Source organism: Capra hircus, chromosome 16, assembly GCF_001704415.2.
Source record: "Capra hircus breed San Clemente chromosome 16, ASM170441v1, whole genome shotgun sequence".
Classification (NCBI taxonomy): Eukaryota; Metazoa; Chordata; class Mammalia; order Artiodactyla; family Bovidae; genus Capra; species Capra hircus.
Window position 1 is genome coordinate 40,937,404 of NC_030823.1, and position 27,896 is coordinate 40,965,299.

The window sequence follows — 27,896 nt, forward strand, 5'->3', positions numbered from 1 at the left end:
GCTTAGGGAATGTTTTAAGACTTACGGAGTTGGGTTCTGTTTTCTGATGCATCTAGTTTCTTAAGCTCTGTTGTCACTTTGTTTATGACCACCCAACTAAGAGTTCTGCTTATGTTTTGAAAAGCAATAGCAGATGCTACTTCTGATCTTAGTTTGGACATTGCCTGAGAAGAAACATCCCAAGAATCATTTGAAGATGAATGTTAACTGAATATGTTATGTCAGCTTCTGTGTTAAAAGTCCCTTTCTGTCCGTCTCCTCCAATGAAAAAGAGTGATGCAAACACTGTGGAGACAAAAGTCATTTTGTTTTGCTCTTCTTTCTCCCACTCCGTCCTGCCCCGACACTTTTCCCTGGACCTGTGCTGAAAAATTGAAGTCACTACCCACATGTGCTTATTTCAATTTAGGTTAATTAAAAGTAACTAAAACTTAAAATTCAGTTCCTTAGTCACACTTACCACTGTTCAAGTGCTCATTGACCAGTGAAGATAGAGACCATTTCCAGCAAGTTGTGTTGGACTGCCTTATCCTGTACAACCATTATCAGTGCCAGGAGTAGCTTGTTAAGTTGTGGCTTTGTGGCACCCATCAGAGGCAGGAGGGGCATTTCCAACATTTGTCTCCACTCCTGTCTGCCTTCAGGGATCTCTTTAATGCTGCATTTGTGTCCTGCTGGTCTGAGCTGAATGAGGACCAGCAGGATGAGCTCATCAGAAGCATCGAGTTGGCCCTCACCTCCCAGGACATCGCAGAAGTCACGCAAACCCTCTTAAATTTGGCTGAATTCATGGAACACAGTGACAAGGTGAGCCTGTCAGGGAGCCAGCTGGTGGGAGGAGGGCAAGCACCGCACAACCCACTCTGGCCTGTGCCCTGTCTGCCATTTGTTTCCTATACTGTGGGGTTCTGCTCTCCTCCAGGGCCCCCTGCCTTTGAGAGATGACAATGGCATTGTCCTGCTGGGTGAGAGGGCTGCCAAGTGCCGAGCATATGCCAAAGCGCTGCACTACAAAGAACTGGAGTTCCAGAAAGGTCCCACCCCCGCCATCCTCGAGTCTCTCATCAGGTAGGCCATAGACCCTTTCTCTTTGATGCCTGCATCTCACGTGACCTCTCTTCTCCCACTGCCTGGTGCCAGTGCCCTGGAGGCCCTTGGAGACCTCTGCTCTGTCCAGTCTGCCGTCGGGCCTGCCACACGAGTGAACGAGTTGTGGTCGCAGGTGGCCTTTACTGGTACTCTAGCCAGAATTGTCGCTTCTGTTGACCCTTAGCACCTGGGCTCCTGTTCTTTTCCAGCCTGTGCTTACTTGTCCTGATGAAATCAGCCTAAAGCACTTCTGTGACCAGAGCAGCCTAGGAAAGATAGATTTTATGTCTGGGTTAGACCGCGCTCTCTGGCTTGGGCATAGGAGCTGATTTCTGTGCCTCAGAGACCACCCACAGGCAGGCTAGGGTTTTATTGACTAAATATGTTGGTACCTGAGCCTTCCTCTGTGGAGTGCTATGAATGTAAAAGGCAGAGCCATGTCTGAAATCCAGTGGTCTTTTCCTCTCATTTGCTTATGTTCTCTCATAAGGTTGTTTTGAGTCTTCTGGGTATGGAAAAAATAGGTTGTTTAATAAATTTTTCACTGTTATGAAATTACAAGCAGCCTTAAATGTTAGCTCCACAGCTCCTAGAGAATTGTTTACTTCCCCTAATGATTATCGGAGAATATTAACTCCGAGATCTAATTATCTTCATGTAAATGCTAACATGGTAGATTATTTCACTACAGATAGTTTAGGAAAACTCATGCAGCTAATCAGGACCTCCACTGTGGCCGAAACAGCCTGCTGTGAGTGGCGCTGCCTTCATTTGTAAGGAAATCAAATAACCAAGTCCTCTGCTAGCTCTGCCTTTGAGTACATGCTAAACTCTGTTCCTTTGAGTGCTTTACAAAGTGACCAAAAAGATAGAAATAGAAGTGTGTTTTTGCCCAAATAAATTGGACTTGGAGAGAATGCTGATTTCTAAAACACCACACAGGAATGGTTATAAATGTGCCATCCTATGGGTAGGCCTCAGTTTCAAATTAGGCGGAAGCGGACACCTTCCTTCCTTCCTTCCGTCTCTGGCTTATATAATGCAATCTTGCTTCAAAACTGGAAGAAGACCCCATAGCTGGATATTGTGACTCAACATTAAGTAGTTTTTGCACATTAATTTCCTCGCTTGCCTTTTTCTGTTTGATACCTCTCTGAAACTTCCCTCATCCAACCCATATTTTTTCCATATTTGAGACAATCACTGAAGCATTAGTGTTTATGCAGACATGTAGTAGAAGATGTAGTCAGAGGCCTGGAAAAGTGTTTCAGAAGGTCATTGAACTTCTTAAAGCCAGTGGAATTGAGAATGTTGCTGTTGAGTCACTGAGTCGTTCCTGACGTTTGCGATCCTCTGGACTGTAGCCCGCCAGGCTCCTCTGTCTATGGGATTTCCCAGGCAAGAATACTGGAATGGGTTGCCATTTCCTTCTCCAGTAATTGAAAGTATATCCTTGGAATTCCCTGCAGATTGATACTGACTTTAAGAAAACAAACAAAAACCTCTGGTCCCAGTGAAGCCAGGGCCTCTACACTCTGATTGGTTCCAGGTCTGGTTCAGCTCAACTGGTTCAGGTTCAGCTCAGCTCAACCCTTCGGTTGGTTTCCTGTATCTTCCCAACACCCATCCTTTTTGTTTTTGCTTGTAGCTCTTCCTGCTGAATTTGTAAAACTGCTTTTTCTCAGCACCATTGCCACGTTATGCCGTCATATTCAGTGAAGAAAGTTTTAAGAAACATCCTTAAGCTGCTTATCCAGAAGTTGCTCTCGGCACTACCCCAGTCCTCACAGACACTCCTCCCATGGCCCAGACCCTCCTCCGTGACTATGGTTTTGTCTTGGAGGCATTGCTGTTCAGTAAGAGGTTGTGTTCCCTTCCTCACAGTGGCTGCTAGAGAGCTCAAAGCTCAATTCCTGGCCCACTGTATCACAATGCAGACATCTTACCTGTTTTTTCTACTGCCCAACTCCCGTCTCTAATTTTATTTTTCCTTCTGTTACTTTCTCTTTAGCATTTGTCATTTATTTTAAAGTTTAGTATACACATTTGAGTCAACTGCCTTAAATTCTTTTTGAAGCAATCAGATTAATCGTACACAGAAACATCTTTGCACAGTTGATTCTTAGTTTTTATTTTTGTTATAAAAAGCTGTGCTGTGCTGACAGTACTGTTCTCTTGCTACTGGATCAATCTGTCGTCCTACCTGTTGAAATTTTTATCCACCTGTTCTAAGACACATTAAATCCACATGTAATCCCCAAACTGAGGCCAACAACCTCTCAAAGCTGTATATATCAGTGAGTATAACTGCTTACTTGGGGAGCAGAGAGTTAAATGAGTATTTAGGTACTTTGAAACACACGTGCTCCTGTACTTAGACATGTGCACAGTTTTTACTTGGTGTATTAGCATTAGGATAAGATCTGGTGTCCTGCTCATTCTTAGTTCATTCAGGACTGTGTAACAAATTACCATAGGCCGGGTGGCTTGAACATCATTTATTTTCCACAGTTAGGAGAAAAATCTAGAAGCTGGGAAGTCCAAAATCAGGGTACCAGCATGGTTGGGTTCTGGCAAGACCCTCTTCTGGGACGTTGATTGCTCTTTGTGTCCTCCTGGGGTCTTTTTATAAAGGCGCTAATCCCTTTCATGAGGGCTCCACACTCATGGCCTAATCCCCTCCCAAAGGCTCCCATCTCCAAATGCCATCACATTGGGAATTAGCCTTCACAATATGAATGGAGGGTTGAGGGGTACATCAGGGAGACGCAGATTCTGTCCACAGCACCTGCTTCTCCTTCTCCACCTGAAGTAGAAGACAGGGTCTGATCAAAACTGGTGCTCTCACTGCCCAGCCCCTGACATGTTATCCCATTTTAAGAAAATTTTCTGATTGAGAAAATTCCAGTGCTTACAGTTGGCATCAGCTCTGCCAACTGCCCGTCAGTCCTGTTCTCTTTCACATCCTTTGTACCCTCTCTCACACACCCTGGAGGGTGTGTCAGAACACAGTGCTCTTTACCTTCAGGAGAGCTGAGCTCTCCTTTTTGTGGTTCTGTCCTCTTGAAGGCAGAGGCTATGCTGTGCTCACCTTCAAGTCCTTGGAATCCATGTCACCCTGCCCTAGACAGAATGCTTTAAAAGTGATCATTACTGTCAGAACCTGCACCTCTGTGGGTTACGTTCTGTTTTCCTTCCACCTGCTTTCCCTCGTCTCTCAGACATTTTCCCAGAAGGGTGAGGTAAACCACAGATGCTGAGTTTGAGCTTCAGTGTTTTGGTTTTTGTTTTTTTACGGTGACTTTTTTTTTTTGACATTAACCTTGCCACAAAAAGGTTTTTATTTTAGTTATTCAATTTCATATCTATATAAATATGAGTCAATTTCAGGAACTGTAGGTTTTGATTAATATAATATAGGTACTTTGTCCCCCCCAACTATCTTGAGGAATGATTTACAAATATAATTGTATATATTTAAATGTATACCATAATGATTTGATATGCATTATAGAATGATTACTAAGATTAACATAACCACCTCACATGGCTGAATTTTTTATGTGTGGTGAGAATACTTAAGATCTACTGTCAGCAGATTTCAGATATACAAAACTCTTTTAGCTATAGTCACCATGCTGTACATTAGATCCTAAAAACTTAACTCATCTTATAACTGAAAGTTTGTGCCCTTTGACCTATATCTCCACATTCCCCCATTCTCCTGTCCCTTGACAACAACCATTCTAGTCTCTATTTTTATGAAATCACTTTTAAAAACATGATTTTGCATGTGTGATACTATACGTTTTTTGTCTTTCTCTGTCTTATTTTACTTGGCATAATACCCTCCAGATTCATCTATGTTGTCACAAATGGAAGAATTTCTTTCTTTGTGGCTGAATAATAGTCCATTGTTTATATTATATGTGTGTGTATATATTTACACACACACGTGCTATTTATTTATTTGTTTTTGGCTGTACTGGGTTTTTGTTGCTGTGCGGGCTTTTCTCCAGTTGTGGCAAGCTGGGGCTACTCTGCATGGCGGTTCGCAGACTTCTCATTGCAGTGGCTTCTCTTGTTGCAGAGCTCAGACTCTAGGGTGCATGGGCTTCAGCAGTTGTGGCTCCCAGGCTCTAGAGGACTGGCTCAGTAGTTCTGATACATGGGCTTAGTTGCTCTGAGGCATGTGCGATCTTCGTGAATCAGGAATTGAACCCATGTCTCCTGCATTGACAGGTGGATTCTTTAGTGCTGAGCCACCAGGAAAGCCCAAAGTACATTTTGGGTTGTTTCCATCTCTTGGCTATTGTGGATAATGCTGCAGTGGATATGGGAGTGCAGATATCTCTTCAAGATAGTGATTTTTGTTTCCTTTGAATATAAACCCAGAAGTGAAAAATTGCTGGATCACATGGTAGTTCTGTTTGCAGTTTTTTGAGAAACTGCCAGACTGGTATAGTGGTTATACTGGTTTACATTCCCACCAACAGTTCCCTTTTCTCCAGTTCCTTGCATGCACTTAATATCTTTTGTCTTTTTTTTTTTAATTTTAAAATCTTTAATTCTTACATGCGTATCTTTTGTCTTTTTAATAATCACCATCCTCCCAGATGTGAGTTGGTATCTCACTGTGGTTATGCTTTGCATTTCCCATGTACCCATTGGCCATTTGAATGTCTTCTTTGGAAAAATGAACTGTTTAGGTCCTTTGCCCATTTTTAAACTGGATTATTTGCTTTTTTGCTATTCAGTCATATAAGTTTGTTATATATTTTAAACATTAACCCAGGGATTATGGTTTACAGATATTCTCCTATTCTGTAGATTGTCTTTTCAGTTTTTTTATTGTTTCCCTTGCTGTGTGGGAGCTTTTTAGTTTGAGGTAGTCCCACTTACTTATTTTAGTTCTTGTTGCCTAGAGCCTCCGTTTTCTTTAGTTGTGGGGTATATAGTTTATGAGAGAGAATTACTAGCTACTTCTGCCCCAAGCATCTTGTGCTCTTCCTTCTCTTCATCTCCTAATCATTTTCTCCTCTCTCTAAGCAGTACTATGCCCGCTTCTGAGCATCTCAGATCCCTTGCCTGCTTCAGGAAGTTTCTGTCTGACTGCCTGTCCCATAGGAAGCCCTGCTTCAGTATACTTTTTCTCTGCTCACTTTACTTCTTTGAAAATCCTAATGATCTTGGTTTTAAGGTCAAGTGGGTTCCCAACAATCAAAGGACCCTAGGTACATTAGAAAATAGTAAGTTAGAGAATTATGCTTACCTTACCCTGACTGGTTCAAGGGAAAGAAAAATTCTTTTTGGGAAAGAAAAATTACTTCCTGAAGGTCAAAATTATTTGACATCTGTGATGACTAAAGATATTTTTTTCCCTCTGTGTATGTAAGTTTGCTCAGGTAGAAAGTAGGAGTGTTGCTTTGCAGAATATTTTGAAGCCAGGCAGTGGCCCTGGCCTCTGGGGGGTCAGGTGGGTAGACCAGAGTCAGACCTCATCCAGCTCCTGCTGCCCTTTCTCTCCCTTGCTTTTCTTTCTTCGGCTTCCTGCTCCTCCCTGGGTATCCCTGAAGACTGCAGCACACCCAGAGTCTCTTTCTCATGGCTCACTCTGATTTTTCACTTAAAACTTTTCACCATGCCCTCAGTGGTAATAGTAATCATTTAAAAAGGAACAAGATTTGTGGAAGGAAGAAAAAAACTGAATGTTGAAAACAAACTACAGTATTTTATTTTTACAAAGCAAAATGCTTATTTATATGCAGCATGAATTATTTATTAACCATGGTACCATTTACTCTCCTGTTTCAGCCATTTTTTTATAGACGAGATAAAAGAGGAAGCTTTTTGATCCCTTTTCTCATAAAGTAAATAAAAATAGATGTATCTGTATTGACAGAGAAAATTTTAAGTCAGTTTTGTGCTCGCGTCCACAGGGACTTATCTTCCCCTCCAGCTGAGCTCCTGCCACCACTGGGCTTACTCCCTGCCTCTCAGTGCTGCACCTGATGGAGGGGAGGTGCTCAGAGACCAGTGCAAGGCCCAGAACCCTGGAGCCTCCTCCAGTCAATTCCAGCCTGGGTCCACCTTCACCTCCAGCCGAACAATTTTTGTCTTTAAAAAAAAAAGTGTGTAGACTGAAGATAATTTCATTGGGTTTAAAAATAGAAACCCCTCGCCCCCACCACTCCCTTCACTCCTTTCTCTAACACCCAAGAGAATCAAAGGAATATGGTTCATTTTCTGCCCTCACATCACCTCGGCCTCAGGCAAAATGGCTGAAATGAACTCACAATTGTTTTTCCTCCACAGAAAAATTGTGTGGAAAAGAGAAGCTGCTGCTATGTCAGGGATCACAGGCAGGGAACCCCCTCAGGCCAGCCCCCTGAGAAGTGTGTGTCTGGACCCATTGCATTTAAATACCTCTTCCCACTTACTTTAACATTCTCAGCACAGAGTCCTGTTCTCCTAAGAGATGCCCCCTCTCCTTGAAGATGATGGGGCACTTCCCATCCCTCCCCTTTCTAGACTCCCTCCCTCTCTTCCTCTGCCCTTTTCCCAGCCTCTGGTTTCTCCAGTCCTCCTCCAGATCAGGCCCCTTTTTATGGCTGGAAGTCTTCCGGGCGGATTTTCATCTCCACTCGTTTGAGGGAGTAGCTGGAGCCGTGCCAGCCATACCAGGTGATGCCATCCAGGTGCTTGTTGTGCTCCCCGAGGCGGTAGTAGACGCCATTGAGGTTGGAGTCTGTGCAGCAGTTGTACCAGTATCCACCTGCAATGGGAAACAGTCAGTGCTCTGGTGTCCTCAGAGACCGCTGACACCCTGGGCAGCAGGGATGCGCTGAGCCATTAGGGTCAGTGTCACAAAGGAGTACAAAGCCAGAAAGCTGACTGGGCAGCTATAAATCCACTCTTTCTCCTCCAGCAGGGCTGTGGCCCTGCCTCTGAACTCTCCCCTCCAGACCCTGACTCTCACCTTTGCGGAGCTGGGCACACTTGTCCAGGCAGTTGTCGTTGTCCTTGTCCTTGGTGCTGAAGGCTGTGTTGTTGTGATAGATGAGGGCGTCATTTCCCACGTCGCCGCTGTAGTTCCCCAGGAAGAGGCGGTAGCTATTCAGTTCGTTGCCCAGAACAAAGTGGCTGTACTCGGCGTAGCGCATGTTGCCCTCCCAGTCCTGTCAGGAGAGGCAGAGCCTTAGAAAAAATGGCAGGGCCTCCTGTCATACTACCCTGCCCCTCTTCTCTCTCTCCAGCTGGAGCCATATGTCTTCTTACTGCAGGGAACGTAGCAAGACTTTACTTGTCTGTCTCTAGTTTAACACACTAACCTGGGAATCGGACAGCAAGAGTCCTAGATCAGACTTCCCTCATGAGTCCCCATATGACTTAATTAGTCTCTCTTTCTCTTCCTCTTCATTCTGTCTTCCTGTGTCTGTGAAGTGTAGACCTGAGTTTTGCTGTATCCTGGTCTGAGGTGTCATAAGAGTAACTTGAGAATATAGTGACGCTTCAGGGCCTTTAAGGAAGATCACTAACTGACATCAATAAGGTTTGCTTGCAGAGGTCCTTATACCCCAGGCCAGGGCAGGGACCAGTCTTTCAGCCCAGCTAACTATTGGATTCCTCTGCTCTGGCCTGAGTCTGGCCTCTCCTGTACCTACAGTCTCACTTTTGTGAAAAATACAGGGGTAAAAAAGAAAAAAACCTATTCTTCCTCAACTGTACTACAACCTGCAGGAAAACAATCATAGCAAGTATCCTAGCCGACGGTAGAAAAGAGTAGGAATGGCACCTCGTAGTTGTGCAGAGTTGGGCGTGGCAGCCCTGGTCCGGTCCTGGGGACTGCGCCTTGTGCTCACCTGCATCTCCACACGCAGCCGGGTGGGCCGCCTGGAGAGCCGGTGGATGTGGTCGTTCCCCAGCCAGAAGTCCCCACGGATGCTGCCAAAGCCCTGCTTGTACTGCTTCCAGTCCCGGTAGAAGGAGACGAGGCCACTCTTGCGTCTCTGAATGATGGTCCAGCCGCCACCTGAAGTCTCCATGTCACAGAACACCTGGAACGGAGGGGACGCCCTGGTCAGTTTCCGCTGAGACAGGCAGCATAAGCCTGAGCATGGCTTCTCACCTTCTCTTGCCCCCAGAGTTGATGGACATATGCCCTTCCACAGCCTCTGGCTCACTGGCTAGCAATTCTCCCCAGTATTGGCAAGCTGGGCAGGCTGGTGGTTTGCTGAGAAAGATCAAAATCGAGGATGAGAGCAAGTGCATGTCGAGTTTGAAGGGAAAGCATCCAGGCCCTCTGACATGCTCCCTGTATGTTCTCTGTTTTCTCCTCCCCAAAGAGTAACTGCCATAGGCCATGGCAAGACTTCACAGCACGTAGGTTGTGGTGAGAACGTGATCTAACCACATCAGAAGGATTAGTGTTTGGTTAGTAGTGATTTGAAGGAGCCAAACAGATGCTTGGACTTTTTCCCCTAGTAAATGGAATGTTTAGATCGCTCTCTGGTATTTGGCGTGCTTGCGTCCCTGTCTTGAGTTTCCCGCTCTTTAGACTGACTAGCCCTGCTGTCCCCAGCCTTTGAGTGGGTAGAGAAGAGATGACAGAACCCAGGCAGTGGGCTGCGGTGGGCTTACCTCCAGTTCAGGGCTGCCCAAGAAGTCGTCAGGAGGAAGCTTGTATACTCCAGAGATGCGGTAGTTCTTCTGGTAGAGGGATGAGCAGTCGTAGATGGCATCTGCAGGAGTAAGCCACAGGGTGAGCATCCAGGCCCAGGCTCCAGGGCTGGCCGCACCCCTGCTGCATCTCTACACTGAAAGTTTAAAAGGGAGACTTCCTTCTACCACCAAATTCATAGGAGTGTTCATTCCTGTGCAGTGTCCAGACTCGGGAGACATGGATATCAGGAGATCTGGAATAAGTGTGTGTTGGCCTCACTGGTGGTAGGGCTGAGAGGTAGGGAAGCCCTTCACCTGAGTTGCACAGCAGTACAAACATGCTTAAGGTTTGTGCTAAAGTAAATTATCCTGCTGTGGTTTTAGGGCATGAATTCTGGAGTCTTTAAAATGCGTGGGGACCACTAACAGATGCTACTGTTTAATGGATTCAGCTTCTGAAACAGCAAACCTCTATTCCCAGATAAGTCATGAGGATCTCAGAGGGTTTGGTTTTATTGTTTCTGTTTGTTTGTTTTGTTGTTTTTCAGAGGTAATGGCTACTGCTTACCAGATCCCTTATTAGCAGAGATTTATAATTTTATCTTCTCCACCTTAATTCAACACTGTTCAACAGATGAAAATGCAGACAGTCTAAGGAACCCCCTGCAGGCCTTCCCCTGGCACTGTTATTAAAACAAGGAAATGAGAGCTTTGGGCAGGCTGGCTTTCTCTCTGGGGTTGATTTTAATGTTTCCTCAGTTGCCCTCGGGGCTAGTGCCTTACAAGGGATTGTGTCTCCTGTTCTGAATATCAGAGAGCACTATGGAAGGGACAGCCTTTCCAAATAGGACCAGAAAGCAGAAACCCTCGCCTGGCCAGGAGATGCTCCCTGCCTGTCTGCCTGGGAGTTCTTTTCTTGGTGACCACTGCACTCAGCCTTCGAGAAGAGGACACGGTCACAGACGGTGACTCTTTCACTGTGGGAATTGTTTGAGGCAGAGTGCTCTGCAGAGGGGAAATGGGAGACCCATGTCTTCGCCATCAGAGTTCTTCACTTCCTGTTACTGCTCTCTCCAAGGGGCTAGCTCCTTACAGAGTGTAAAGGTGCCCCCACATCTGCTAGTAGAGAAGGGAAGTAGGAATGAGGGCCTGGGCAGTAGGAGGATGAGGCCCAGCAAGGCCCAAGAAGCTCCTTGACCTGTTTGGAGGTGGTACAGGTCAGGTTCCTCTACCTTCCTTGGTCACCTGCATATCTGTTTCATCTCACAGACCCAAATCAGGATTCATTTGTCTGAAAAATGGCCTGAAAATACCTTTCTTGTCCCAAGCTGAGGATCAGGAAGTACATACTGAGAAAGCGATTTACACAAAATTTGAGGCTTAATTTCCAGTTAAAACTTTTTCTTCATTTGGACTAAGGATTGCCAGTGACTTACTCTGTTCTTGTGTCAGTAAGAAGCAACATATCTATAGACTCTGCTCCCTGTAGCTAGTAATTTGCTGATATTTTCAGAAAACCACATTTCTGTCTAAACGAATTCTCCTGGCCTGTCTGAGCCAAGCTAACTAGAAACTAAGAATTGTTTTGCAAAAGAAAAGAGTAGTAAACGTATCTTATTTTGGGCCTACTAAAAAATGCAAATTTCAGCATTGCATTTTCCTGTATGACTAGGGACAATGTTGAGATTTGGGGGGAAAAGAAATAGAAATGTAGAATTGAGGAATCTTGAGGAACCAGTCCTTTTTTAACACAAAGGACTCCTTAGATGCCCTGGGCAGTGTCTGTGCACTTAATTCTGAGCCAATGAGAAGAGTGAGATCGGCCAGTAGGACAACCAAGTTCCATTATTGCCCAGCCCACTAAATCCCAGGAACCCGAGAAAACTGTTTTTGGTAAAAAGTTTGCTTCTAGAGATGTTATGATTTTGGTGTTTGTTCCTACTTTGGTGGGACTGAGGGGACAGCTGGTCAGCTCTGGGCAAGGAAATGGACTAATCGGGAATACATGAGCTCTAAGACTTCCTGTGTGACTCTGGGCAGACCGCCTGATCTCTCTGTGCTCCAGGATGGCGATTCATACCTTCAGTATGCCGAAACATTGCAGGAGTAAAGAGAGACCTGGGTAAATTTACAGCATCTTAGAAATCAAAAGAAATACTTTGTAAGCCTTTGCAAAAGAGAAACTAGAGCTGGTGGCACATACCCAAGAAACTAAATTCCATGAGAAACCCCAGGGAGCATTCTGATCACATCACCTAGAAGCAGGGCTGCAGACGGGAGGCACTCAGCTGTGTGAGCGGGAGGTGGCGAGCAGCGTGAGGCTGCGTCCTCCTTACCTGCCGAGGTCTGGGTGACCGTCTGTGCTGCCTGCAGCTGCATGATGCCGATCTGGTTGTTCATCTCGGAGTACTTGCTCTCGGCCTCAGTGAGCCGCGTCTCCATGCTCTTGGCGCTGCTTTCCAGCTCCATCACCTGCATGACCACGCTGACCCAGTCCCTCTCCTGCTTCTTGCCCAGGTCACTCAGCAGGCTGCTCAGGTTGGTGATCTGGGCCTGGAGCGCCTTTGCCTCCTCACAGCAGGTGGCTGCGGTGAGCTCTGCCGGGGTCTTGCGCTTAGGGGGCTTCTGTGGCCAAACTGGGTGGCTGACAAAGGCCACGAGGAAAATGCAGAGCCATGCCACAGCCGAGAGAGTCTTTTTCAGCATCTTTCGTGGGCCTGGGTGAGGAAGGCTCTTCCTCAGGGGAACCTAGCTATGCCCAGCTGAGATGTGCAAAGCTGTGGCAGATTAAAACCTAAGACTTTCACTCGTGAGGGACTTACCGCTTTGCTGTTCTCTCTCTCCTTGCTCTTTCTTAGCCTTTCTCAAAACTTGCGTTTCTGAAAGTGCAGCTCAGTTGGGTAGCCTGTAGCTTTTCTTCCCAAGTCTGAATGCTCAACAAACTGAGCATCTTAAATATCGTTTGCTGCTGCACCTCCACCCTTACCATGGCCGAGCATGGCGCTTTAGCCCCTCCCAGATCATCTGGGAGGGTCAGGTGCCTGTCGGGTGAAGTCAGTGCAAACTTAGGCCAGAGGAGGGGACGGGAGAGACAGGGGCGCGTCTTTCTTTCCCTGCCTGCACAGTCTCTGGGCCGAGACCAGAGGGCTGAGTTCGTATGTTTCCAGTTTTGCCTATTAGATTGTGCCCCTGCCAGCCACTGGCTCAGCTCTATCAGTGAGCAGGGCAGGGTCAGAAGAGTTTCCAGATTCCATTCTAAAGGTTACATAACCACGGGGTGAGCACAAGGTAGGCAAAGAGAGTGGGGATAAGACTCCGCTCACCCCGGGAGACCTGTTAATGCAATCCATGCTGTTTATACACGGCTCTAGTCTATTTTGGCATCCTTCTGAGTATGCTTTTAACAAGGCTGGTTATTCCTTTCTCTGATCAGCATTCAGTGTTTTACAAAACCCTCTTTTGGCTAGGATCTAATGCCATCTCTCATTTGAAAATTTCCAACCTAGAAAAAGTTTTAGAAATAGGAGGATAGCGTAAAGTTTTTAGGAAGTGAAAAAGGACTTGGTACTCACAGGGTTTACCCAGTTGTCTGTCTTTTTACATACTTTCTCCTTCAATAAGGAGTGGGCCAGTGTTAGCCTCTTGGTACCGGTATGTCAGCGATGACAGTGGGGCAGAAACACAGGGCATGATCCCTACAGGACTTGTTACCTGCGTGGGCATCCGCACGTCCATGGTTTTCAGGCAGAGCAAGAAACAGGCCCAGCCACAGCCCAGGTCCTAAACCTGGAAAGTTAAAACGTAGAGAAAAGAATCCCCATGGCCTAATAATGCACGTCTAGAGTCTCATTTCCCTTTTCCTGTGGAATATGGTTTCCAGATTCATTATATATGATCTATATCCCTGAAAATAGGGATATTGTAATCTTTTGTGTCCTGTATTTAAAGGAGATTCCTCCTTTGAAAACAAATGGGAAAAAAGACTGGGTTTTCAGCACATTTTAAATCTTTAAAATGGACTTTTCACTAAGAATGTAAACAGAGGTCCCTGTCTCTGTACATGGTAGCTGTCTTTGGAACATACGCTTGTCATTTCCAGGTACAGTTGTTGTGTGTTCTGTGGCTATTCTGTGTGGGCCCTTCACACATGAGCGTGAGGCCTGGCCTCAGGCCCTCCTTCCTGCCATGACCCCCAGAGCCCTTTTCTAGTCAGGGCTTCTGCTTCTCAGAAAGTCATTTCTTTTGAGGCAGCTGGAGTACCAGACACTATTTTTTTCCCCCTGTAAATAAAAAAGCAGGAGTGGATCTCTGTGCATGCCTAGGAGTGAGGGTGCTGCTGGCGCCCTGTGGCAGTTGTCACACTGCTCAGAAGGACTTGTTCAGCATTGGCGCCATCAGCCCACCCCTGCCCTCTCTTGGCATATGTCTGGCTGTGGCAGCCTTAGCTCATGGTGTTCACTTCGCTTTGGTGAACCTGGCCACGACCACCAGGTTCACTAGGGTCTGCTAAACTCCACTGGCATCTTCAAGATGATCTCCTACCTAGCAAACGACCCTGAGCTCAAACCATGAGTCACACACTCCTGTGCGGCATCACACATGACCCTGCCGTCTTGGTAGAGAACACCCTGGAAGAAAGGTGCTTTGTGGCTTTCTAGCCAACTTTCTTTTATTCTTTCTGGTAGCCACTTCCCCTGCCCAAACAGAAAAATGTTATGAATAGATTTTCATATCTGGGCAGAAAATGAATCAGTTCAGTTTAGTCGTTTAGTCGCTCAGTCGTGTCCGACTCTGCGACCCCATGGACCACAGCGTGCAAGCCTTCCTGTCCATCACCAACTCCCGGAGTTTACTCAAACTCCTGTCCATCGAATTGGTGATGCCATCCAACCATCTCATCCTCTGTCGTCCCCTTCTCCTGCCCTCAATCTTTGCCTGCATCAGGGTCTTTCCCAGTGAGTCAGTTCCTTGTATCAGGTGTCCAAAGTATTGGAGTTTCAACTTCAGCATCAGTCCTTACAATGAATATTCAGAACTGATTTCCTTTAGGATGGACTGGTTGAATCTCCTTGCAGTCCAAGGGACTCTCAAGAGTCTTCTCCAACACCACAGTTCAAAAAGCATCAATTCTTTGGTGCTCAGCTTTCTTTATAGTCCAACTCTCACATCCATACATGACTACTGGAAAAAACATAGCTTTGACTAGACGGACCTTTGTTGGCAAAGTAATGTCTTTGCTTTTTAATATGCTGTCCAGGTTGGTCATAGCTTTTCTTCCAAGAAGCAAGTGTCTTAATTTCATGGCTGCAGTCACCATCTGCAGTGATTTAGGAGTCCAAGAGAATAGTCTTCCACTGTTTCCCCATCTATATGCCATGAAGTGATGGAACCACATTCCGTGATCTTAGTTTTCTGAATGTTGAGCTTTAAGCCAACGTTTTCACTCTCCTTTTTCACTTTCATCAAGAGGCTCTTTAGTTCTTCTTAACTTTCTGCCATAAGGGTGATGTCATATGCATATCGAGGTTATTGATATTTCTCCCGGCAACCTTGATTCCAGCTTGTGTTTCATCAAGCCCAGCATTTATCATGATGTACTCTGCTTATAAGTTAAGTAAGTAGGGTAACAATATACGGCCTTGACATACTCCTTTCCCAATTTGGAACCAGTCTGTTGTTTCATGTCCCGTTCTAACTGTTGGCTCCTGACCTGCATACAGGTTTCTCAAGAGACAGGACAGGTGATCTGGTATTCCCGTCTCTTTAAGAATTTTCCACAGTTTCTTGTGGTCCACAGAGTCAAAGGTTATGGCATAGTCAAAAAAGCAGAAGTAGATATTTTTCTGGAATTCTCTTGGTTTTTCCATGATCCAACAGATGTTGGTAATTTGATCTCTGGTTCCTCTGCCTTTTCTAAATCCAGCTTGAACATCTGGAAGTTCACGGTTCATGTACTGTTGAAGCCTGGCTTGGAGAATCTTGAGCATTATTTTACTAGCGTGTGAGATGGATGCAATTGTGCAGTAGTTTAAGCATTCTTCGGCATTGCCTTTTTTGGGGATTAGAATGAAAACTGACTTTTTCCAGTCCTGCGGCCACTGCTGAGTTTTCCAAATTTACTGGCATAGTGAATGCAGTACTTTACTAGCATCATCTTTTAGGATATGAAATAGCTCAACTGGAATGCCATCACCTCTACTAGCTTTGTTCATAGTGATGCTTCCTAAGGCCCACTTGACTTCACATTCCAGAATGTCTGGCTCTAGGTTGGTGATCACACCATTGTGATTATCTGGGTTGTGACGATCTTTTTTGCATAGTTCTTCTGTGTATTCTTCTTAAACACCTCTTCTTAGTATCTTCTGCTTCTATTGGTCCATACCATGTCTGTCCTTTATTGAGCCCATCTTTGCATGAAATGTTCCCTTGGTATCTCTAATTTTCTTGAAGAGATCTCTAGACTTTCCCATTCTATTGGTTTCCTCTATTTCTTTGTATTGATCGCTGAGGAAGGCTTTCTTATCTTTCCTTGCTGTTCTTTGGAACTCTGCATTCAAATGGGTATATCTTTCCTTTTCTCCTTTGCCTTTTGCTTCTCTTCTATTCACAGCTATTTGTAAGCCCTCTTCAGATAACCATTTTGCCTTTTTGTACTTCTTTTTCTTGGGGATGGTCTTGATCCCTGCCTCCTGTACAGTGTCAGGAACCTCTGTCCATAGTTCTTCAGGCACTCTGAAGTCATTCATATTAGCAACCCATGGAGCAGTCCTTTCCAGGAAAGGTAGGAACTTTTAGCAAGAGTACCTCCTCTCTGACATCTCTTTTCTGGAAATTTATTTCTAACATAAGGCATAAAAGTTGGAGACAGAAGTTTTTTTATTTGAAGATTTTCTTAAATTATCTAAACTGCCCAAATCTCAATCCCCCCCGGCCCTGCTCCTTTGAGAAAAATAGCTAATTAGGCATATATCCCATGCCAGAAGATCTATTCTCCAAAACATCCACAACCCTAAATGTCCTGGATTCTCAATTTCTAAAAGAAGGAAAAATAAGTCCTTGTTTTGAGTACAGCTAAGCCAGTAGAGAAAACCAGAACAAATGTGGAAGACTAGAGTGGTTTTCCCTTCTCTGAGAGGCTTTTAATCCTTTCTTTGCCCTTCGGTGAACAAAGTGGCCATAAGAAATGCAAATTAATTAAGAAAATATGGAAAACCTGGGTTGGACACTGTACAGTTTTCCCTGTTCTCCATTTTTCTGGTGGTGAAAGAGGGTCAGCTTGGTGCTCCTGGGAAAGATGTTTATGAAAATAAAGCTTATGGGGATTTCCCGGGCAGGCCAGTGGTTAAGACTCTGTGCTCCAAATGACCAGGGTTTAATCCCTGGTCAGAGAACTAAGATCCTGCATGCCACAGGGCATAGCCAAAAAAACCAACCAACCAACCAATCAATCTTGCATTCTTGGCTGTGCCACCTTGGGCTGGCACCAAGGACTGGAGGTGTCTGAGCAGCCTGAGGAGTCCAAAGCTCAGAAGGGCCTAGAGGTGGTCTTTCCTTCTACCCCAGTGTGGACTTACTATCTCATTTTCTTGAAAATGTTCCTATTGGAGAGACTCCTATTTTTCAGTGTATTCCTGCCCCAGCCTGCTCTTACACCATGCTTCCTAACTGGTGAGGGAGGGACAGCTGCCCTCAGTGCCAGACTCCCAGTTTGTTGAATGAATACATCTCAGAAGAACCTGCCTTGTTCTTAGTTGAATTGTGTGCTCATGGTCATGTTTTACTTTTGAAGTCTTCTAATGAGCCACAGCTGCCTTTCTACATGTGGCCATTTAATCCTGACCTATCTACCACTTAGTCCTATTTCTTTCTCAGCCCAAAGCCTAAGTGCATCACAGAAGGTATGGCCACCTCTTCCCTAAGCCTCCTAGTTTGCCTCTCATACCTAGGGTGTGGGCTTCCCGCATGGCACAGTGATAAAGAATCTGCCTGCCGATGCAGGAGACGTGGGTTTGATCCCTTGGTCGGAAAGATCTAGAGAAGGGAATGGCTACCCATTCCAGTATTCTTGCCTGGAAAATCCCCTGGACAGAGGAGCCTGGCAGGCTACAGTCCATGGAGTCTCAAAGAGTCGGACATGACTGAGATCACCATGCACCCAAGAGTGCACCCTGGACTTATCAGAAACCATTTCTTTCAGGCTTCCTCTTAGAGTCTACCAAGTAATTATAGCACTTAGCAAAAAAAGTCTGTCTCTGACCCCTTTTAGGAATTTGAAGCTTCACGTGTCTCACAGGCTAGTTGGAGAGACAGACAGCTGAACTTCAGGGCTGTTTGACAGGTTGGAGTGGAGGACACAGCAGAGGGGGAATACCCAACCCAGATGAGTTTCTGGACAGCCTGATACCGAGAGTTTGTGGTGTTTTTCTTTTTATTTTTGTTTTTTAAGGAAGAAGTAGCCAGAGATTGGAGAGAACATCCTGAGGCAAAGTGTAGCTGTAGGAAAAGCCTGGGTTATACAGCCTAAGTAGTCAAGAATGGCATGGGGGGCGAGAAGGAAGAGGAGTGGTAGCCAGAATGAAAGCTGGAGGGGTGAAGGGGCACCGGGCCCCCAGGCCCTTGTATTCCAGAGACAGGGGCTGTGGGAGAAAGCCAGGAAGCTTTTACTTCTTGCTTTGTTTTCTTGAGTCCACCAGGACAGTGGCTCTTTGTAGTTGCCAAACAAGATTTTTAACTGGAAGTTGGTGGCTTAGAACATTGGAATTTCTTAACATTGTAATGCATTCATATTAAATGCCCAGGAGGGCTCATCTGGCTTGAGGATTTAGGAAGCAGTATCTGAAGGACTTCTAAGTCTTAGGTCTCAGTTCAGTTCAGTTCAGTCGCTCAGTCGTGTCCAACTCTTTGCGACCCCATGAATCGCAGCACGCCAGGCCTCCCTATCCATCACCATCTCCCGGAGTTCACCCAGACTCACGTCCATCGAGCCTGTGATGCCATCCAGCCATCTCATCCTCGGTCGTCCCCTTCTCCCCCTGCCCCCAATCCCTCCCAGCATCAGAGTCTTTTCCAGTGAGTCAACTCTTTGCATGAGGTGGCCAAAAGTATTGGAGTTTCAGCTTTAGCGTCATTCCTTCCAAAGAAATCCCAGGGTTGATCTCCTTCAGAATGGACTGGTTGGATCTCCTTGCAGTCCAAGGGACTCTCAAGAGTCTTCTCCAACACCACAGTTCAAAAGCATCAATTCTTCGGCACTCAGCCTTCTTCACAGTCCAACTCTCACATGCATACATGACCACAGGAAAAACCATAGCCTTGACTAGACGGACCTTAGTCGGCAAAGTAATGTCTCTGCTTTTGAATATGCTGTCTAGGTTGGTCATAACTTTTTTTCCAAGGAGTAAGCGTCTTTTAATTTCATGGCTGCAGTCACTATCTGCAGTGATTTTGGAGCCCAAAAAAATAAAGTCTGACACTGTTTCCACTGTTTCCCCATCTATTTCCCATGAAGTGATGGGACCGGATGCCATGATCTTCGATTTCTGAATGTTGAGCTTTAGGCCAACTTTTTTGCTCTCCTCTTTCACTTTCATCAAGAGGCTTTTTAGCTCCTCTTTACTTTCTGCCATAAGGGTGGTGTCATCTGCATATCTGAGGTGATTGATATTTCTCCCAGCAATCTTGATTCCAGCTTGTGTTTCTTCCAGTCCAGTGTTTCTCATGATGTACTCTGCATATAAGTTAAATAAGCAGGGTGACAATATACAGCCTTGACATACTCCTTTTCCTATTTGGAACCAGTCTGTTGTTCCATGTCCAGTTCTAACTGTTGCTTCCTGACCTGCATACATATTTCTCAAGAGGCAGGTCAGGTGGTCTAGTATTCCCATCTCTTTCAGAATTTTCCACAGTTTATTGTGATCCACACAGTCAAAGGCTTTGGCATAGTCAATAAAGCAGAAATAGATGTTTTTCTGGGACTCTCTTGCTTTTTCCATGATCCAGCGGGTGTTGGCAATTTGATCTCTGGTTCCTCTGCCTTTTCTAAAACCAGTTTGAACGTCAGGGAGTTCACGGTTCACATATTGCTGAAGCCTGGCTTGGAGAGTTTTGAGCATTACTAGCATGTGAAATGAGTGCAGTTGTGCGGTAGTTTGAGCATTCTTTGGCATTGCCTTTCTTTGGAATTGGAATGAAAACTGACCTTTTCCAGTCCTGTGGCCACTGCTGAGTTTTCCAAATTTGCTGGCATATTGAGTGCAGCACTTTGACAGCATCATCTCTCATGATCTAGAATCAGATAAATCTGGGTTCTAATCCCCTCTCATCACTTGATAGTTACATGACCCCGGGGCAACTTAACCTCTGAGTTGACCACTCCATGAAATGGGATAAAAACTATAACTACTCCTGACTTCCCTGATGGTCCAGTGCTTAGGACTCCATGGTTCCACTGCAAGGGGACCAGGTTCAGTCTCTGGGTGGGAAACTAGGATCCTTCATGCTGTACAATGTGGCTCCCCCAAAAAAATGTTAGTTAGAAAAGATTACAACTACTTTGTTTTGCAGGGTTTTTGTGAAGACTGAGTTAAATATAGCAAAAGATTATAAATAGCTGAGGCATTTTTGAAAAAGAAAAATAAATTTGGAGGCATTACCGTACTAAGGTTCAAGATTTATCTTAAAGCTGCAGCCAGTGACTAGGTCAATGTGGTATTGGCACAGGGTAGACAAGCAGATAAATGGAGCAGACGTGAATGTCTCGCGATAGAGCCACATATTTGTGAGCTCTTAGTTTATGACAGAAGAGTGAGCTTTCTCATCTGGGGGCGAGATGTGAACAGGTCTTATTTCACAAAAGATTATATCCAAAAAGCCGGTCAACACATGAAAAACTGCTCAAGCTCATTAGTCATTATGGAAGCTCAAATTTAAAACTACCCACTCCAGTACTCTTGCCTGGAAAATCCCATGGATGGAGGAGCCTGATGGGCTGCAGTCCATGGGGTCGCGAAGAGTCGGACATGACTGAGCGACTTCACTTTCACTTTTCACTTTCATGCATTGGAGAAGGAAATGGCAACCCACTCCAGTGCTCTTGCCTGGAGAATCCCTGGGACAGGGGAGCCTGGTGGGCTGCCATCTATGGGGTCGCACAGAGTCAGACACAACTGAAGTGACTTAGCAGCAAGATGCAACTTACAAAGCAGCCCAAATGGCTAAAATGGGAAACACTGAATCCCAAGTGTTGATAAACATGTGGAGCGTCTGAGATTCCTGTACCCTCCCACTGGGAACATACAATGGCCATTTGTCAGTATCTTCTGAAGCTGAACATGCCCTGAAACCCAGCAGTTCTACTATGAGGTTTGTTCCCAATGGAAATATGAGCAAAGACACAAACAGGAATGTTTGTGGTAACGTCACTAGCCCCAAACTGGAGACAACCTAAAACCTCCATCAACAGTAAGATAGTTCACTTGTGGTGGGTTCATATAGCGACTATTCAGCAATAAAAAGACAAGCTACCAGGGCATGCAGCAACATGGATGTATCTCGTAAATGTAATGACGAGTGTTTATATAGAGTACAAAACCTGGTGAAACTAACCAGTTGTGTCAGAAGTGAGACAGTTGCTACCTCTGAGGATGAGGAGGGAAGCTGGGATGGGAAAAGGCTTGAGTGCTTCTGCAGTGCTGGCAGTGTGTTCTGGTTTTTGGTTTGGTTGGTAGTTATACTGGTATACTGGTAACTTCACTTTGGATAATTTATCAAGCTGTACAATTAAGTGTATGTATTGTATGTTGTACTTCAGTCAGAAAGTTTCTTTAAAAATAGATTATGCCCCTAAAACACTTTTTAAAATTAGATTGACGTATAGTTGATTTAAAGTGCTGTGTTATTTTCTGCTTTACAGCATAATGACTCAGTTATACATATATGTATTCTTTTTCATATTCTTTTCCATTATGGTTTATCACAGAATATAGACTACAGTTCTATATGGGCTTCCCTCATAGCTCAGTTGGTAAAGAATCCACCTGTAATGCAGGAGACTCCGGTTCTATTCCTGGGCTGGGAAGATCCCCTGGAGAAGGAATAGGCTACCCACTCCAGTATTCTGGCCTGGAGAATTCCAGGGACTGTGTAGCCCATGGGGGTCGCAAGGAGTCAGACACGCCTGAGTGACTTCCACTCACTCCCTGTGCTATACAGTAGAGCCTTGGTTGCCCCTCCCATATGTAGTAGGGTGCATCTGCTACTCCCAGTGTTCCAGTCTTTCCCTTCCCTGGAACCTCCCCTTGGCAGCCACCAGTCTGTTCTCTATGTTGTGAGTCTGTTTCCACTTATGTGTGTTGTATTTTAGATTCCATATATACGTGTTATCATATTGTATTTCTATTTCTCTTTCTTACTTTGCTTGGGGCTTCCATGGTGGCTCAGACGGTAAAGAGACTGTCTGCAGTGCGGGAGGCCTAGGTTCAATCCCTGGGTCAGGAAGATCCCCTAAGAGAAGGAAATAGCAACCCACTCCAGTGTTCTTGTCTGGAAAATTCCATGGACAGAGGAGCCTGGCAAGCTATAGTCCATGGGTCACAAAGAGTTGGACATGGTGGAGCGACTTCCTACTTCCCTTAGTGTGATAATCTCTAGGTCCATCCATGTTGCTGCAGGTGGCATTATTCCATCCCTTTTTATGGTTGAGTAATATTCCATTGCATGCAGTATTACATATCTTCTTTATTCATTTGTTTGTTGATAGACGTTTAGGTTATTTCCATGTCTTGGCTGTCGTGCATAGTGGTGCTATGAACATAGAGGTGCTTGTATCTTTTCAAATTGTAGTTTCATCTGGATATATGCCCATGAGTGGGGTTGCTGGATCAAATAGCAACTCTATTTTTAGTTTTTTGAGGCGCCTCCATACTGTTTTCAATAGTGGCTTTACCAATTTACTTTCCCACTAACAGTGTGAGAGGGTTCCCTTTTCTCCACACCCTCCCTAGCATTTATTATTTGTGGATTTTTTAATGATGGCCATTCTGACTGGTGTGAGGTGGTACCTTGTAGTTTTGACTTGCATTTCTCTAATAATAAGCAATAATGAGCATCTTTTCATGTGCCTGTTGGCCACTGTATGTCTTCTTTGGAGAAATTTCTATTTAAGTCTCCTGCCCATTTTTCAGTTGGGTTGTTTGTTTTTTTGTTATTGAGTTATATGAGCTATAAAACACTTTGAATTGTGTCTGACACATAGTCCATATCTAGCAAATCTGAAGTAGTATTAATTTAGGTGATGGATTATCATTTCATGAGAAAAACCTCCCTGCCCACCTAAATCTAAAATAGCACCCTGTGCTATTTTCTGTCTTTGTGTGCTGTCTTCTTCAGGGTGCTTACCTGCACAGCACTTATTTCCATTTGCGTTTTGCTTATCTACTTCCCTGACCTGTAAGCTCTGTGAAAGCAGAGAGCTGCCCTTGTTCATCTACCACAGTAGCTCTAGCATCCATCACTTAGCACAAAGCCTGGGACAAAAGAGATACTTGCCAGTTGTAAGAATGACTTCCCAGCAGAAGATTATCTCCCCCTAAATAAGCATGTGTTGTGGAGGCTTAGAATCTCTCTCCATGGTCATTGCCAGTCTTCATCATGGTGAGTTCTTCATTGCAGGGCATTGTCTTCTCTCCAACTTTAACATTTTCTGCCATAGGTTTTAGTTACAGAATCAAAAAAATCTGAGAACTGGAAGAGTTGAGATCATTTGGTTCAGGCTTCTTTCTTAACTAGTAAGTTAAAGTAGGGTCTTTACTGTATAGTCACTTTGTATCCCTTGAAATCATTGATTCGCGTCTCACCCCTAGTGGCTCAGTGGTCAAGAATTTGCCTGCCAATACAGGAGACACAGTTTCTATCCCTGGGTGTCTTCCCCAGAGAAAGAAATGGCAACCCACTCCAGTATTCTTGCCCGGAAAATTCCATAGACAGAGGAGAGTGGCGGGCTAGTGTCTGTAGGATCACAAAAGAGTTAGCGATTAAAGCAAACAGTGGCAATCTCTTTTGTTACTTATGAAGATGAGTGAGAGGGCCTCAGAGCATTTGGGGTAGGGATTTCCCCACTCCTGTATATTCTGAAGGCCTGTGTGAACGGCATATGCAATAGCCTAACCCGGCTTTGGCCTGCCAGTTAACCCTCATCACAGCCTGAGGGGCCACACGCAGAGGTTCATGTGAAAGACAGAGAAAGTAACATGTCATATGTCTGAGCAGCTGTGTTCCCCATAATTAATCCAGGAACCTAACAGATCTTGTTTGTTTGCAAAGGGGAATCACACGCACATTACCTTGTAATTGTAGAAAATCACTCTTCACCAGAGACAGATCCCAGCCAGGGTGCAGGACGAGATGGCAAGCCCGTGCACAGTTGCCCAGGGACTGAGAAGTGTCCCCTTGGCCTGGGCCTTAGCTTCCCTGACTTAGGCAGCACTAACGGGAAATGGCCTATAACTCTCTGAGAATGTTAAAGAAATTGAGCCAGTTTGTGCCTGAGCAACCAGTTAACGGTGAGGGTGACTGGGCTTTACAGCCTACAGAGGAGAGGCTGGATGACAAACAAGCCCACTCTGTCTTAACTCTAAACACATGTTCCCAAGGTGTCTGTTGTGTTGCTTGGAAGCATGAGCCTAGCCTTTACAGTTGTTTCCTGGCTTCCCGAAAAGGTACAGTCTTGTTCTCTTTCCCGCACCTCTGCTGGAAGAGAATACACTCTGTCCAGGGGGTGAGGATTTGCTCAAAGCTCCTCTCTTTTTGGTAAAAACACATTCCAAATGTCTGGACTCACGCTGCCTTCAGAAGTGCCAGTGTTCCTCTAGGAATCTGTACCCTGTAGAAAAGCTCCAGGCAGCAAAGAGGGGGCAGACGGAGGAAACCCTGGTGTAGGCAGAGCATAAGCACAGATTGTATCTTTCTTTCTCACCCCATCTTTTTCTTTAATGCCCTTACATCCAGCCATTACCCAAGAGACCAGGTCCCTCACCAGTCACCAATAGAGCTTAAATTTATTTCTGGCCACTCGGAAGACTTCTTACAGGTTCACTTTACAACAGCTTGCCTCTGTAGAGCATCTTACAAACTCCAAGGAAAACTGCTTTCAGTGCAGAAAGCTGGCTGTCAGTGAGGAGCTATACAAAGGGCAGAGACCTGGGGTTTCTCCCAGAGCTGACCAGAAAGACAGAGGGTCTTCCATTGCACCCATGACCATTCTAAAGGGCGCAGCTTGCTGCTGCTGTTGTTATTCAGTCACTAGGTTGTGTCCGACTCTTTGTGACCCCCTGGACTTAAGCAGGCCAGGTTTCCCCATCCTTCACTATCTTCCATAGTTTGCTCAACTCATGTCCATTGAGTCAGTGATGCCATTTAACCATCTCATCCTCTGTCACCCCCTTCTCCTGCCCTCAACCTTTCCCAGCATCAGGGTCTTTTCAAATGAGTCGGCTCTTCCCATCAGGTGGCCAAAGTATTGGAGCTTCAGCTTCAGCAACCCCATGAACACAATGAAAAGCTTGCTGTTGGTCAGTAGTTAACCTCTGCCCTTCCACTGCATCTAGCTCGTCCCCTGGAATGGCTAGAGATTTAAAGGGACCACTCTTATGGTGAGTTAGCAAAGGTGCTTCTGATTTTTATGTACCGGTATGATGGAGGGCAGACTACTGGCAATTAAGCTGGGTCGTGGTACTCTGAAACCTGAATCATAAGCTGTATCATGATTTCACAAATGTTAAGAGTGCATCTTAGAGCTGATGAAATACAGTGGGTGCCCCATGGCCGTCTCTGACAGTCTGTCCCAGTGACAGTGAAAAGTGTCAGTGGTGACACCATTGGTCTGTTGAGCTTCTTTTGGACATCTCACTGCCTGTGAATCTTGATGATTCAGTTAGAGTGTGTTGTAGTCCTCATCTGTCAGCTCTTCCTTACCAGGAAGGTAGGCATATTTTCCTTTTCCCGATTCCAGGACGGGCATCAGTATTTCTACAGTGTGGCCTCACTCTACCAGAGCACAGGGCCAGAGCACGTCTCCTCACACAGTTATAAGTGAGGAGAGTTCAGAGCTGCCAAGTCCCTGGATGCCAGCTCATTTAATTTTTTGTTTCCCAACTTCATCCACATAATAGCCTGAGTCAGAGCTCTTGGACATGCAGCAGCCAAGAAATCAGGATGGATTTTTACCCAAAATATCTACTCTATTCTGAGTCAAGGTAGTTGAAAATAAGTTTTGGGTTCCGTCTGTCAACCCTCCTCACTTTGTTCTGTTTCCGTGACAGCTTCTTCTCCCTAATGCTCTCTCAGATTTCTTCATTTCACTCTGGATATGAAGAAGCAGAAAGGAGGAGAAAATCCTCCAGGCCTCACCAGAAAAGAAGCAGTGCTCATTGTTGTAGAATAAAAAGATAATGGCCAATTTGTCAAGAAGTGTTGACAAGAAAGATAAAGTTGGAAGTAATTAACTGGCTGACATGCTGGGAGTGATGCGCCTGCCAGTGGCTCCCTAAATCAGCCAGAGCCTTGGAAATGTGACAGCCATTCATCATTTTTACAACATGCCTCTGACAGGCCCCTGGGTTGCAAACCTGGCCAGCACAAATCGTGTGCTTTGACACTCCAGGCTCTGCGGCTTCTCAGTGCCTCACGCTGGTTGTGCTAGGGCATTTAGGCCCCGTTTATCCAGCCAGGGGGTGCTGGAAGTGATGAGTGAAATGGGACAGCTTGTCCAGCTTATTGCTGGACCCTGTGTCCACCCTCTGGGCGGCTGCTCTGATTCCCAGGGGCAAACCTGCAGACGTCTGCAGGACGAATCCCCAGTGAGCTCCTGCCACACCTTGGTGGCGTAACTGGTGCTGCTTTCACCCGGCCACAAGGGTGTGCCCAAGAGACTGGTTCAGACAAAGGATCCAGTGCGGGAGATGTTCTTACACAGCTGTTAAAAAGCTTTTGTGAAGACTCTGGATGAAGTGGGAAATGCCTTTGTCATGTAAAAAAGCAGAATACAGTACTATGTCATCACTCTGACTAGCACTGTGTCTAAAATATGCATTTATACAGAATATGCATAGGCAAAAGTATCATTTTGATATTGTGAACTCCCACCCCAATTTTTTAAATTAAAAAATGTCTTATATATATACACACATGCACACACCTCCCGCTACCAGTATTGAAAGGGGCTTTCCAGGTGGTGCTAGTGACATAGAACCTGTCTACCAATGCAGGAGATGAAAGAGACGTGGGTTCAGTCTCTGGGTTGGGAAGATCCTCTGGAGGAGGGCACGGCAACCCACTCCAATATTCTTGCCTGGAGAATCCCATGGACAGAGGAGGCTGGTGGGCTATATATAGCCCATAGCAGAGCCAGACACAACTGAAGCAACTTAGCACATATGCACCAGAATTGAAAAAATAGGAATTTTTATCTGGTGGCTCAGAGGTTAAAGTGTCTGCCTGCAATGTGGGAGATCTGTGTTCAATTCCTGGGTCGGGAAGATCCCCTGGAGGAGGAAATGGCAACCCACTCCAGTGTTCTTGCCTGGAGAATCCCATGGACAGAGGAGCTTGCTGGGCTACAGTCCATGGGGTCACAAAGAGTCGGACACGACTGAGTGACTTCACTTCACTTCACTTCGCTTTCCCTAATCTACAGTTGTTGGCTTCTGTCTTCTAAATCCTTCTTGCTTTTCACTTTGGGCTGTGTGCGGGCTATCCCTAGCTGTGGAGCAGGCGCTGCTCTCTAGTTGCGGTGTGCAGGCTTCTCATCACAGACGCTTCTCTTTCGTGGTGCACAGGCCCAGTAGTGGCACCCAGGCTCAGTTGCCCCGAGGCATGTGGAATCAGGGACCAAACCTGTGCCCCCTGCATTGGTAGGTGGATTTTTTTTTTCCTTCAAATTTATTTATTTTTTTAATTGGAGGATAATTCCTTTATACTGTTACGTGGTTTCTGCCATACATCAGCATGAATCAGCCATAGGTGTACATATGAACCCTTCCTCTTGAAACTCCCTCCCACCTCATCCCACCCCTCTTGGTTGTCACACAGCACTGGGTTGAGCTCCCTGTGTTATACAGCAACTTCCCATTAGCTATCTATTTTACGTT

General features: G+C 45.5%; 2 protein-coding genes across 4 annotated transcripts in view; one reads left to right on the forward strand and one right to left on the reverse strand.

The window, feature by feature from the left end:
• The window catches only part of MTOR (mechanistic target of rapamycin), a 125,574-nt gene that overhangs the window by 47,584 nt on the left and 50,094 nt on the right, over positions 1-27,896 (forward strand). For all 3 annotated transcript variants that reach the window (XM_018059919.1, XM_018059918.1, NM_001285748.1), the window contains 2 exon segments: positions 645-807; positions 923-1,068. In XM_018059919.1, the coding sequence (XP_017915408.1) occupies positions 645-807; positions 923-1,068 (309 nt within the window).
• Positions 6,598-13,146, reverse strand: ANGPTL7 (angiopoietin like 7). The gene is made up of 5 exons (XM_005690684.2): positions 12,087-13,146; positions 9,730-9,830; positions 8,952-9,146; positions 8,069-8,267; positions 6,598-7,864 (listed from the first exon to the last, which is right to left on the reverse strand). The coding sequence occupies exons 1-5, from the start codon at positions 12,454-12,456 to the stop codon at positions 7,695-7,697; spliced, it is 1,035 nt and encodes a 344-aa protein (XP_005690741.1). The 5' UTR covers positions 12,457-13,146; the 3' UTR covers positions 6,598-7,694.